This window comes from Python bivittatus, unplaced genomic scaffold (genome assembly GCF_059951505.1).
Source record: "Python bivittatus isolate LINGU-HERP-01145 unplaced genomic scaffold, Pbiv_v1 ctg000980_np1212, whole genome shotgun sequence".
NCBI classification, from domain to species: domain Eukaryota; kingdom Metazoa; phylum Chordata; class Lepidosauria; order Squamata; family Pythonidae; genus Python; species Python bivittatus.
In genome coordinates this window covers 40,154,146-40,169,116 of record NW_028277125.1, presented here as the reverse complement: position 1 = coordinate 40,169,116, position 14,971 = coordinate 40,154,146, and the positions used below count along the sequence as shown (strand labels likewise).

General features: G+C 36.3%; 1 protein-coding gene across 1 annotated transcript in view; it reads right to left on the bottom strand.

Moving 5' to 3' along the window:
• Positions 1-1,080: 1,080 nt before the first annotated feature.
• PCCB (propionyl-CoA carboxylase subunit beta) overlaps positions 1,081-14,971 on the bottom strand; it is a 28,305-nt gene continuing 14,414 nt past the window's right edge. The window contains exons 10-15 of the mRNA XM_007420625.3: positions 14,473-14,596; positions 12,860-12,967; positions 11,507-11,607; positions 6,233-6,331; positions 5,968-6,061; positions 1,081-3,496 (exon numbers count right to left, since the gene is read on the bottom strand). Of these exons, the coding sequence (XP_007420687.1) occupies positions 3,375-3,496; positions 5,968-6,061; positions 6,233-6,331; positions 11,507-11,607; positions 12,860-12,967; positions 14,473-14,596 (648 nt within the window). The 3' untranslated portion in view covers positions 1,081-3,374. The remainder of the gene's footprint in view (positions 3,497-5,967; positions 6,062-6,232; positions 6,332-11,506; positions 11,608-12,859; positions 12,968-14,472; positions 14,597-14,971) is intronic.

The window sequence follows — 14,971 nt, the reverse complement described above, 5'->3', positions numbered from 1 at the left end:
AAAATAAGATTTTCCCCTCCACCCATTCCTCACATGTTCAGGTAAGTCGCATTTCAAGGACTATGTGGAAGTGAAATCAAGTTGAAACTGTGATCTGTAATGTATCCAAACTCTTACAGATTCCAGGAGCTGGTATAGGATCGTGAGAGGTTCTGTTTTCACTGGAGGAGCAAACTTCTGGCTTTCATGGTGTAAGATTCACCTGTTTTTACAAAAGGGCTCCAGTATTCTGTAGATGCTCTTTAGCTCCTGCCCAGTCCTCCAGCTATGACATTCTACTGCCTTGTACAGGATTTTTGCTAAAATTGCAAATTCTATAAATTTATAGGAAAATTGCTTGAATGGTAGTAAATCATGCTGGTTGGGAATTCTAGGAGTTTTGTCCATATCTGGAGGATACTAGGTTGGAAAAGGAATCAGATATTCATTCTCAGTGCCAGCTATTGATTTAGAATATAAGAAACTACAAGAATTTATTTATAATTTGGTCTCTAGGAGAGAGAAGAACCTTATGGTGGTTAACTAGGTTCTCTCCTTGATATGACATGTTCAAACTGGACTATAAAAAGACTAATTATTTAGTCAATATAACTTTTACAAAGCTCAGCAAGAATAAACAATTTAAAGACTGTAAATGATGTTCTCAGCAGAAGGTAGATAACGGCTATTTTCTGTTGAACAAAGACTGCCTTTGTGGTTATTTTCTGATTGAGAATTTTGCTACATTATCTTCTATCTTCTCTGAACTATTTTCAATCCATGAGAAATATATTGAAATATGATGGGCAATCTCTCAGATCAGTTTGGATGAAGTAAAAATAGATTTTATCTGATTTTAGTGGTATGTCAGAGATAATGGTTCTGCACTAACTGCAGAAAAATTTGTTTAAATCATGTGGAAATGATAGTGTGTTTTAATTGTATTCTAATAGTATGTTAATGGATATAATGCCAAAAAGTGAACAAAAATCACAAATTTTGCAGAAGTGCAAATCAATGAGAATAAGTAGAAGTTGGATGGGAATTCTTGGTGTTTTAGTCCAACATATCTGGAAGTCGCCAGTATAGGGAAGGGTGAATAAACAAACCATAACATATTTATTTTGAGAAGGTGGTATATTACATTTTCTATGATTAACACCGTAAGTGCTGATTCAGGGCGGAAAGGCAGAATATGAATTGAATGAGGAAGTATACAATATGGACAGCCAAATGAGCAAAAAATTCAGACTTTCATACCATTTCTGCTGTCTCCCCTCATTATGTGAATATCTTCCAGCTGATTAAAAGTGGAACAATTTGTACTAGACTTCAGAGAGGCCTTGTGAGCTCTTATATCATTTCTGTAGCAGTCTTGTCCTACACACTAATAAGAGTGTTCACATGATATACTGAACCACAAATTAACCAAGCATACTTTAGCATGTGTGAACCTTGAAATCTGCTTTAAGTAAACAATGGCTAGGTGTATCATGAGAATATAGTCTTTGATATTTTGATGAATCACAGTTGATTCAGTAAGTCTTAGTCAAGTATTTTTAATATTTGGTGCAAAGTCTCTATTTTTTGTCCTGGAGTTGTAATTTTGATTTAGTTGCAATAACATTTTCTAACTGCATTAGCCTGAGTAATCCTGTTCTTTTAATATTGTGCTGGCATTACCAGCTGCTAATTTTATCTAAGATTAGTTTAATATATCTTGAATGAGACAGCTATACTGGCAGGTGGTTTAATTAATTATCCTGTGTTCATTAAAGCATCTGTGGTAAATACTAGTAACTTTTCAAATTCCAGAATGCATCCTTAATCTGCACAATATGCAGACATTTTAATAAAACACATTGCTGGCTTTTGGATAATTGCGTTCTGTTCTCAGCTATTTATTTGTGAGATTTATATTCCACTTGTCCTGGTGAGGATGTCATACAAGATAGCATACATACTGCTTCCTCCTCCTTTGTTTCCCCCTAACAAAGGGGAAAGGATGAACTGAAAGTGTGACTGGCCTAATCACCCAGTGAGCTGCTGTGTTTGAGAGTGGGCTAGAACCTGGATCTTCCGAGTATCAGTCCAACAGCTTAACCACTCCACCACATGGCTCAGTGCTGACATTAAAAAAAAAACAAAACTGCTTTAACAATGTCAGTTCCATAATATTTCCTATTCATTCATTTTTGCATAAGATTAATTACCCATTCCTTTCTTACATGCTTGTGTTTTAATTGGTCTCTAAATTCCGTCTCTGAACTACAATAGCAATGAATACAGTGATAAAATGGGCCTTAAAAATGCCTATAGTTATATGCATACTAAGGTGCTTTATACCACATAGAAGCAAAATTGTTGCACATCCATGCACATGTGGAAATGGCCAGGAACATCAAAATATCCACACAAGCCTTGGTTTAATAATTCAGAGAATTGCTTTTTTTACACTGTGTGTCACAAAACCTCTCTCTTTTGTATAGTCATAACGGATACCCATTTATATAACTCTCCTCTAAAATGTTTATAATGGAAATTTATTGTAATTTTTCTAACACTTAAAGAAGAGCCTTGGAAGAGATTCCCGTAACAGTTGTAACTATTTTTGTATGCAAAGCGTCTTCCTCAGTACTATTCTTTGTGAACTAGTTTTGTTACCTTAAGAGATTTTTTGTTCTATCCATTCTTGATCATAATTTTAACATCTGGGAGACTTTGGTGGCTTCCAGGGAGGCATCTCCACAGATAACTGGATGCGGCACCTTGTTTGTGAAATTGGGCCATCAGGATCAGATGAGTTTGCCACTTGTGTACCAGCCTCCCTGCTATGCAGAAGCTTCCCTGCCTGAACTGCTTGACTCTGTGGCAGGCTTGCTGGTGGTGTTCTTCAGGCTTATGGTTCTGGGGAACTTCAGCCTACCTTTGCTTTGCCTGGAGTTGGGGGAAGTTCAGGTTGTTGACTTTTAAATTGAAATCTGATTTATAGACATATTTGGAGGTTTATGTTGAGCAGCAGCATATGCCTTAAAAGCCTGTGATGAATGCTAGATCGGTGCTTTCTAATTCATATCCTGCTTTGCACGATTATTTTTTTCAGTCACCTTTAAAATAACTTTCCTTGGATATTTTGCTTGAAGAATTTGAAGTATTTTATTTCATAGTATAGCTTCTGTATCAGTATGTTATTTTAAATTTGTGGATGAATTTGTGTTCAGCTTTAATCATGTCAACTTAAATATGAACCTTTCTAATAGGCTAAAATCTTACAGAACTTCATTCCTTACAGATTTTTGTCCACTGAAAAATCCTAAAGTGTCATAGGATTTGAATCAATAAATATGGCAGGGGTGCACTGATTTTCTTAAGTTTTAGATTAATTTGAAGCAGATTCAGAGTGGAATGTTGGCATGCTTTTTCCAGGGGTTGGATTGTCTTTTGCTTGCCAGCACTTCCAAATCACGGCAGATGCGAAGTCGGGTAGTCGAAGGTTGAATGATGTCATCTACAAATCCTGTTAACACATTTCAGAATAGTTTATTTTAACTGCTGTTTTAAGTGTATATGCCTACAGACCTTTGAACTTAATCCTGCAAGAATCAATCCTCCCCAATTATAGACTAATAAATATAGAGAGTATCATAACTGGGAGGAGGGAGACAAAAAAGAGGTTGTTGAATTCCTCAGTTATTTGGTAGTCAATGCCATAGAGGAGCCATTTGATAAGAAACTTAATCTATTTTGTTGGTTTTAATGTGTCTGAAATTTTAGTTCTAGTCAAAATTAAATTACATATATAGGCATAGGACTCATAATTTCCTCCCTAACAGTACTGTAATTGGAGAATTACTTCCTGTAATTGGAAGAGAGATCCTTTAAACTATTCAATCTTTTTTTCTCCATATCTGAAGGAGCAATGCTGAAAATAGCTTTTTCTTCTTTATAGATGCAATGTCAACTTTTTCAAATCTCTAAGAACTGCATGAATCCTAATTCAATTTGGACTGTATCACTGAGATACATTTTACTGCACAGATCAGTTTAAGCAAACGAGTTGGAGTTAGGATTAGACTAAATCTGATGCATGTTCCTAGCTAGAACCATTATTCCTTATAAATGACTAATCGTTATGGTTCTTATGATCTATAAATACATTTTCTGAATCAAATTCCTGAATATCCTCTAGTCATATGGATTTTAGGAACGTCTATTGCTCTCCATATGCTGGCTAATTTATGTAGCCAAATATTGGAGCAGCATAAATATTCATTAACTGTTCCTAAATTCTGAAGAGTGCTATTCTTAGCATGCTTTAATGTTCTCGCTACAACAGTCCTTGAGGGTGGGTGTAAAAAAATCCCCTATGGACTACAATTATGCCCCTGTGAAGAAGGATCTATTGAATCCATAGCCCATGATGAAAAAATATTACATTTTTTTTAATAAGGTTCTGTCTTACAACTCCTTATTTAACAAGTACCTAGGCAACACTGCTTTAGTCTATATACAGCAGTTACTATCAGACTAGTATGTTTCAGGCTCTATGAATGTAGTCAAATTTTGCTATACTATTTGTAAAACCAGGACACACACTGACTGCATTGCCAGAACTAAACTGTAATTTGTTTCATATACTGTTAACTTGTTGAATTCTGGTCTGTAACTCTAATAAAGTAAAAAGTATTAATTATCTAAGAGATCTGCCTTTCCAGAGATTGGCAGAGCCTAGAGAAAGCATGAATTCAGTGAACAGTTGGAGGTACCCAGTGGTCTCCAGAGTCAAAACTCAAAAGCATACTGCAATATCAGCATTATTCAGCTTAAGCACAATGTTACTTGATAATCAGCAAAATAAAATTGAGATATGTATCACTCTGAAGCAGAGGATTTTTGGATCACAAATTGTTCTCTGCCGAAATAAGGCTGCCATGTCTCTTAAAGGCAGACAAAACTGGAGTTGGGCAAAAGCACAAAATATATCAGAAAATGGCTCTGGTAAAGGGATTAAAGTCCAGAGCCCTGTCCCCACATTGCTACAGACATCTGAAGCAGGAAAGCTTTCATGCACAGAAAGATTCACCACCCCAGTTGTAAGCAAGATTGTGTTGGTCGGGTAATAATGTTCTTTTCTATACACTGCCTCTTCATATGAATTCATATAATTCATAAATGGGGCCAATAGTTTACCCAGATCAAAATCATACTATTAAGTTTGTAGTAGTTACTTTTATATCAACCCTAGTTTCCTCAGTTTCTTCTTGGTGGTGATATTTGGAACCAACAAAATTAATACGCACTGTGAAAACATTGGCCAGGGTTACTTTCTTGAGGAAAAAATGCTGTTGGCATGTGGGATGATATATTTTTAACTGCCTAGTTCAGTAATTTTGATCAGGTCCTTTATGTACAAAGTAACTGCTTGAGTTTTAATTTCACTTTTAAAAACAATTGTTATGTCTAAGCAGGCACCAAAAGCAGTCTTGTCAGGATTTTTAACCCATCTCAACCCATCTGCTACATGCCCATACCTCTTCCCAATTTCCTCAAGTCTACTATGAAAGAGAAAGGTCATATAAACCTAAGCCATCACATATAGTGATTTCGAACTCTGTTGCATCATATATATGGAGAAGGGAGTGGATATTGCAGACATCCAACATCCTGTGACACATAGAATAACTCTAATCTAGGTCAATCCCAGAATGGAATACTGCTGGTAGTTAAATTCTCTGGGATTTCTGCATCCAGCTAAAATGCTCAAGGGATTCTTACAAAGCAAGGAGAAGCCATCACAAGCCTTCAGTAGAGGATTGTCAAACGATAAATATTAAGCTGAGAGAAGATAGCTGAAAAATAGCCAATATATAAATCAGATCTTATCCACTAAAGAAAAAGATGATCAATAAAATGTGAAAGCAAAAATCAACTTCAAGAATTTCAAATTTGCATTTGAAATTTTCAGTAAAAATTCTTAAAGATGCATACCTCTGATTGCAGCTGGAAATGGATTTGCAAACTTTTCTATGTATTCTGCTTCTGCATATGCCCCCTTTCCTCTAAAAATGATCTGAACAGCTCCCTAAGATAACACAAAATAATGTGAAATTACTAAAAATTCAACTTGAAGTCTTCAGTGGGAACAATTAATTCACACATGCAAGCAAAGTGAGAAAGTTCCCCAAGTGGGGAAGGGAAGAAAGACAACTGATGCAATAGAAACTGCTGTAAGACTGCAGGAAAGCATATCTACCTTAGCGCCCATCACCGCTACCTCTGCTGTTGGCCAAGCGTAATTTGCATCTCCCCTCAGGTGCTTTGAACTCATGACATCATAGGCCCCACCATAAGCCTAGAACAAGAAATACAGTAACAGTCACACGCTACCATGATTCAACCCTTGTGTTTTATGTCAGGTACAAATATTATATAAATATATACAGTGGGGCAAAAAAGTATTTAGTCAGCCACTAATTGTGCAAGTTCTCCCACTTAAAAAGATGAGAGAAGCCTGTAATTTTCATCATAGATATACCTCAACTATGAGAGACAAAATGGGGGAAAAAATCCAGAAAATCACATTGTCTGATTTTTAAAGAATTTATTTGCAAATCATGGTGGAAAATAAGTATTTGGTCAATATCAAAAGTTCATCTCAATACTTCGTTATATATCCTTTGTTGGCAATGACAGAGGTCAAACGTTTTCTGTAAGTCTTCACAAGGTTTTCACACTGTTGCTGGTATTTTGGCCCATTCCTCCATGCAGATCTCCTCTAGAGCAGTGATGTTTTGGGGCTGTCGCTGGGCAACATGGACTTTCAACTCCCTCCAAAGGTTTTCCATGGGGTTGAGATCTGGAGACTGGCTAGGCCACTCCAGGACCTTGAAATGCTTATTACGAAGCCACTCCTTTGTTGCCCGGGCAGTGTGTTTGGGATCATTGTCATGCTGAAAAACCCAGCCACGTTTCATCTTCAATGCCCTTGCTGATGGAAGGAGGTGTTCACTCAAAATCTCACGATACATGGCCCCATTCATTCTTTCCTTTACACGGATCAGTCGTCCTGGTCCCTTTGCAGAAAAACAGCCCCAAAGCATGATGTTTCCACCCCCATGCTTCACAGTAGGTATGGTATTCTTTGGATGCAACTCAGCATTCTCTCTGCTGCAAACACAAGTTTAGACCAAAACGTTCTACTTTGGTTTCATCTGACCATATGACATTCTCCCAATCCTCTTCTGGATCATCCAAATGCTCTCTAGCAAACTTCAGACGGGCCCAGACATGTACTGGCTTAAGCAGGGGGACACATCTGGCACTGCAGGATTTGAGTCCCTGGCAGCATAGTGTGTTACTGATGGTAGCCTTTGTTACTTTGGTCTCGGCAGGTCATTCACTAGGTCCCCCCGTGTGGTTCTGGGATTTTTGCTCACCATTCTTGTATTCATTTTGACCCCACGGGGTGAGATCTTGCATGGAGCCCCAGATCAAGGGAGATTATCAGTGGTCTTGTATGTCTTCCATTTTCTAATTATTGCTCCCACAGTTGATTTCTTCACACCAAGCTGCTTGCCTATTGCAGATTTAGTCTTCCCAGCCTGGTGCAGGTCTACAATTTTGTTTCTGGTGTCCTTCGACAGCTCTTTGGTCTTGGCCATAGTAGAGCTTGGAGTGTGACTGTTTGAGGTTGTGGACAGGTGTCTTTTATACTGATAACAAGGTCAAACAGGTGCCATTACTACAGGTAACGAGTGGAGGACAGAGGAGCCTCTTAAAGAAGTAGTTACAGGTCTGTGAGAGCCAGACATCTTGCTTGTTTGTAGGTGACCAAATACTTATTTTCCACCATGATTTGCAAATAAATTCTTTAAAAATCAGACAATGTGATTTTCTGGATTTTTTTTCTCATTTTGTCTCATAGTTGAGGTATACCTATGATGAAAATTACAGGCCTCTCTCATCTTTTTAAGTGGGAGAACTTGCACAATTGGTGGCTGACTAAATACTTTTTTGCCCCACTGTATTCTTATGTACACACATAAATAATACAAGACAATTTCCACTAATATCTATTCAAATATTATGTTAATTTCTATTATTAATCACCCCAATTTTCTGAAGTGCCTTCATCTTCCCATTTCTTTATTCACAAAGGAGAAATTGCATGTACAAGGTATCTCATACATTACATCTGGCATTTGTAGGTATGAAGCAAGGAAGCACTATACAGAAAAAGTATTCAGAATAGTGGCTACATCAGTCACAAAGTCATTTGACAGCAAAACATTTAGTAGGTTTAAAGTTATAACTAAAATCCTGCTGTATGAAATCTCATTCTAAGGTGGTAGAATTGTGACAGTGGGAAGCAGGATTTTTATATTCCAATGCACTACACTGACACAGCAGTCCTTTGAAACACAAAAGACACAGAGAACATTTTTTTCCTAACACTCTCCTACATATAGTAGATAATATTTTTAAGTACTTTTATTACAATTGTGTGTGTGTGTGTGTGTGTGTACAGGCATAGTTTTTTTTTTCTCTCTCGTCTCTGCACATCACCAATATGGATAGATATATATCAGTTTTACAGCTAAACATTTTGGTAGTCTCATTTAGTCAATCTTCGATTCCATGGGGCATATATCCCAAGCTGAGCCAGCTATTTATTTGTTCTTATTTTTACCACTGCAGCATTTGAATTTAAATGAATGTTTTCCACAACTTTCAGGCATTTCTCAGTTTATTCATCTCTGATCTCTCTCCACCACAGAAGCTCCCAATGGCCTTTTATAAGGTCTTAAAATTGGGTGGTTTTTTCCCTGGCATTGGGCCAGGACATTTACTGAGCCCCTTCAGGGGATTGTGGATAGATTTGGATATTGCATCTGGCATGATACGCTTTGGTTTTGTTGATGTTTTATTGTTAATTTTTAAATTATTGTTCATCACCCAGAGTCATGTGACAAGTGGGCAACCAAATAAATCAAAATAACTAAATATAGTAAAGTGTGTGAATATCTTTCCTTTACTGGCATTGGTCTGCTTGGCAATACAGACCACCACTCTGTAAATGTGTTAGATGTAAAGACAAGGTCCCTTCATCACATAAAAGGAATGCTTAATTCCTTGGACCAAGTTTTTGTTCAGGGAAGGTCATTTGATGGACTACTGTTCACATTGCCAAAATAAATAACTGGCAATAAATACTATAAAGAAACTTGCCAAAGCTTTGTTTTGTTTTGTTTTTGACAGAGTTCTGCTTTGGGAAAAAGCTCTTAAAGTGCCAGAGCAATTCTGAGTGACGATGTAACAGTTTTACATAATCTGAGACAGCAACTGTATTGAAGCTACTCCCCATAAACATATCGAGGAAATTATTGCCAGCCAAGTTAAGTGTCCAGTGGGCTCTGAACCATCCACTATAAGAAAAAGTTAAATACACAGAAGAATAAGAGATTCTACCTCTACTTCCCACAAGTAATCATGAAGTAACCTGCATTCACTGTTCATACAATGATACCCACTGAGTGCCAGCTAGACATTTGACACCTCACTAATTTTCCAGATGTGACATTCCACAGCCATAAATCTTTGTATCCTATCATGATGGCTACTCACTCTTTTTTTTCTCCCCTGGTGGTTGGGAAGTTTCTTCCCTCTGCTGACAAAGATCACTGCCAAGGTTCATCAGGATTATGCCAGCATCATTCTGATCATGCATGGTGGTCAAAACAACTATACTGTCTTGTGTAACTTCAACTAGCCACTGGAGACCAATTAGATATTAATGGTATTTGCATCCTATATGACCTCATGGATTACAGCGTGGCAGAGAGATTCAGTTCCTCAATGACATAAATTATCTAATCCATTTGGATACAACCCATTAGCCATCCACCTGGAAGTATTCGCTATCCAAAGTGTCTATTTTTTCCTAAGTTTATTTTAAACATCTGGTTTTTCTTGATATAGCTCTTTTAATGTTACTACATATTTTTTATTGTTACATTTCAAACACTTGCTTTTTTTTCACTAAAGGTTTATTTTGCTGCAAATTGGGGTTTTAATATAGAATTGAACAATTTTACTATTCCCCCCCCCCACACACACACACACACTTTGTCTCATCAATTTCTAAACAGTCTGAGTAACCTCCATCCCTAAAGATTTTCTCATTTCTGCATGTAATAACCTATGGTACTGATTAAGAAATCCTTTGAGCCATTAGCTACCTGTGCTACTTATTAGCTTTTATTAATAGCTACCTCTGCCTAGAAAGCTAGTAAGCTTTCACGACTGCAGACTAATTCCCCATTCATAATGTTCTGTAAGAACAAAGTTGTTTAGGTCCAGGTATTACTATTTTATTCAAAGTTGTTTCCAAGTCTCATGTCAATCAGGACATCTTACCTTTTATATTTTTTCTTAATCCATCTACACTATTAGAACTGTAAAAAATTCAGAATAACAAATTTTATTAAAAGGTATAAGTTTTCATGAGGTTGCAAAAGTCTATGTCTTTTAATAAAATTTGTTAGTCTGAAAAATTCAGACTCCTGAATTTTGACTACCATATGCTACCATGGCTTTCCTCCTACAATATTAGAACTGTCATTATATTCTATAGATGTCCACAGAGCCCCAGAAGTTTTTTGTGTGTGTGTGTGCGTGTGAAGAACAGCTGCTTGTTTCACGATATGGTGGCCTGGTGGATAGTTTATCCTATTATGCTGACCTACACATTTTCTCAACTTCTGTTTCCCAGGGGTCTCTAGGTTAATTCCATTATAACAATAGCTACTTCCATAGCTCTTGCCAACAAGTATAACCCTACCAGATATTTGCAGGGCTGCAACCTCATCTCAGATTTTCTCTTTCTTCAGGTGCAGTTACATGGCTGGCAGGGGATATTCCAATGCAGCTTCCAAATAGACTGAATCTTCTGAACTGCAATAATAGACCTTTCCTATCTTCAGCAAATATAATACAATCACCCATATGTGTGATACACAAAGATCCTGAAGGAGGACAAATTTCTTATTTCTAACTGTCATTCTTCAGGAAATTATCTGTACACTCATAAGATCTTCTTCCCCATACTGGCCTAGCATACTGTCTTGGAGACCATAGTGTCAGCTGAAGGAACTGAAGCACATCATAACTTCAGCTTTGGGAATGTGTAATGAGGGGGTGACTATTCTAGATCCTGCCTAAGAGTTCACCTCTAGAATGCTCTAACAGTGCTTTACTGGGTATCAACAATACTTATATATGCAAATGCACAGATGACCAAAGAGCCATGATTGAGGGCAAGCAATCTGTCCTGAGTAAAATACATTGTAATATTAATATATTCTCACAGATACAACAGATAGCAGTTATAAAATACAATTTTACATCACATTTTATTGGATCTGTTTTTAACTTCTGCACCACCCAGAGTTGTCATGAATTGGGTAGGTAGGTAGGTAGGTAGGTAGGTAGACAGACAGACAGACAGACAGACAGACAGATAACCTACCTTCCTTGTGATAATAGTGATTTTTGGCACAGTTGCTTCTGCAAAAGCAAAAAGCAACTTTGCACCATGACGTATAATTCCCCCATATTCCTGAGCAGTCCCTAGAAACAACAGGAGTTGAAGTCACAGCCATTATTAAAGTAACAATAGCATGAATGGAATGTATGATAGCATTTCTACACACTTCTACAACAAGAAATTAACAGATCTACAGCCAATAAGAAAGTTTATTGTGCAGCTCTTCTTTTAATAATCTGGGATTCAACAATGACACAAGTTTGTTCAATAAATATTAGTATTGTGATTAAAATTCTTGGATGGGCAACCTGCTGCCCTACTCCTAAATCATTTTTTGCAGCTTTATAGCCCCCACTAGCTCCACTGCTATTATTTCAGTGTCCTCCTTTTTTGAGTTAGGAAACACGTACAACTAATATAACTCTAAAATAGGGTTAATATAGTAAAAAATCCAACCAGAAATTCTTGATGTTACCAGTTATAGGTACGGATTCTGGTGAAGGAATGAATGAGAGACACCAAATAAAAACATATAACAAAGCTTTATTAAATAATCCTGGATACTTACCTAGGAGAGTTCCCCTCTGTATACTGGTGAGGAAGGGGACTCTCCCATGTAAGTATCCAGAATTATTTAAAAAGCTGTTAATTATTTTTTTTTGGTCTCTCTCGTTTATTCCCTCTCCAGTATCTGAATCTCCAGCCACTACAGCTGGCAACACTCGGTCCTAGCCATGTATATGACTTTGTCCCACCCATATTGGCCCATCACCATGTGCTCTGGGGCCTTTTCCTCTGCCAAAATATACTAAATGAAGGCCCTTGACACTTAACCCTCACCTATCACAAAAACATATATTTCCATTGTCTCCATAAAAAAAGATGGAACCATACAGTCCAGCCTCTAGTGTTCTGTCTTAGTAAATACATGCCAATAATAAAACGCAAGTTACACACACGGTGCTCATTCTTTACTAGTATATAAAGTTACAAGGGAACAACTGAATTCTGTATATGAGGCCTCCATAGAAATACACAGATTAAAAAATCTGTGACATATAATAAATACTAAATTAGTTACTTGCTTATGGAACAGTGAGAAATGGCAGTTCAGAAGAATGAAGAGGCAAATCCTTTCTTATCCCTGTATTGATGACATATTTTGAATGTAGAAGATTTCACATTGCTTCAGCAAAGATTAAATGTGTTTTTCATAGATTTTAAATTGTAAAATGTTTATCTCTGCAATTACAAGGAAAAGTAAATCTATTTCTTAGATGCAAGAATCTTTCAATTAAATCAGTTAAATAACAAGGAGGATGCAGAACAATTTACCTGGTAAAAATCCAGGCACATCTACAAATGTGATCAGAGGAATATTGAAAGCATCACAGAAGCGAACGAAACGGGCTCCTTTCACAGAAGAATTTATGTCCAAGCAGCCTAATTTTCAAGAAAAGGGGACTACTGTAAAATACCATTTCAAAGTATTTTAAAAATGCCATATTACAGTAATCATAGCATAACTTTGTCTGCTTCTTTACAAAAATGTTTAAGCAATGAGTCTGGTGAGTAGATAGCATACGCATTTTTATTAACAAATATTTGTATAAATAAATAAACTCTTGTACACACAGCCTTTTAAATTTTAGATACAATATGTAGACAAATATTCTCTATTTCAGTACTAAAACTAAATAGTATTGATCTTTTATCCAGTATTTTTATTTTATTCATTTATTCAAATGTGTTATAGCAGCCCAACTTCAATGAACTCCAATGGATTCAGTATTTATCAATACTGAACACCAACGCTTCCTGCCTCATAAGTTGTTTACATCTAATGACTATTCAGCCTGGAGACAGAAGAGCATAAAGCCATTAATATAGATATGATAACTGGTTTCTATCCTACTTTCTAAAATGCTCACTACAGAAAATCCCAGTAATTTGTTTTCAGAGAGAAAACCAATACAAATCTCATAAGAACCATATAATTATGTTGCCGATTGTAGTCATTACTATGTATATCCAGCAAAATGCTTGAAATCTTGACCCTAATATAATTGCAGGCTGGTCCTATTATTCATTTCCAAATAGCTAGGTTTATCAGTGTTTGGCCTTTGAACACACATAATTTGCTACCAGATTAAACCAATAAAATATACTTGGCAGAAGCAGCAGTTAGCTGTTAGCAAGTGTGTATGAATAAAAGAATTTGTTAGGAAACTCAATGGGTTCTAAATATTTGTACTGAAAGTGTCACTGTCTGCCTGCTTCAACTATTAATATTCAGGTAGTCCTTGTTTAGTGTCTGCCTCTTTTAGCAACCATTCATAGTTACAATGGTGATGAAAAAGTAACTTTATGCAGATCTGTAAAGCAAAGGAAAGCTGAAGTAAGATTATAAGCACAGTTGTGGTTTTACTTAGCAACCATTTCGCTTAACAATCAAGTTGCTGGTCCCAATTGTGGTCGCTAAATGAGGACTACTTGTAATTAAATATTATAGTAATATAAATATCAAGTATAGTTCTTTGCATGTCATCAAGAGTACTTACAAAAGGTCATTAAATGAAGACATAAAGCAATTTCTGTATATGCAGTGCTAAACAACCATAAATATTAAAAATATTGAACCAATCACAATCTGTGGCAAAAAAAAAAAATCCTTAGGTATTATTTTATTTTGAGGATAACTTATCTTAGAGGGCACTCAAGACAGCTAAAACCCACAACTAGTGAAAAATCTGACAGAACTTAACATTATCAATTAATATAAAAAGACCTGGCTAAAGAAAACCATCCTGATTCCTTTCCTCTTTGAATGAAAGAATAGGGACAGAGGACAATTCCCAAGATATTTTGGGAGCAATCCCCCATCCAGCTTGCAGAAACTGAATTTTCCAACTTGATTTCTTAGGAATACAGAGCTACCATGATCATACCTGAAGCTACTTTAGGTTGGTTACCAACTATTCCAACAGTTCTTCCATTCATTCTGGCAAATCCAACAATTAGATTTCTGGCATAGGAGGGCATGATTTCAAAAAATTCTCTCTCATCAACAACCTGCATAAATTAGATTCAAATATTCAGCAAAATAATGAAATGTGCACTTATAGATATCAGAATCAGGAAAACAGATTATAAGAAAGATTTTAAAAATATTTTTCAACATACTGTTCTCAGTGTTTCTCTACATATTACTACAAGCAAACATTTATAAAGGCCAATCTTTAAATTTCTGGCAGCTACTACTTTGATAATTATTCAATAATGTATTTAATCATCTCTATTTTTCACTACTTCTAGTAATGTAAAATTCCTGTAACTTTTAGAACATTGAAAAACATAGAGGTGGGTTAAAATTACCTTTCCCATCCATACTAACAAAGTATTACTTTGAGAGGTATGGTTGATGAGTATGTGTAATCAAAACAGTGT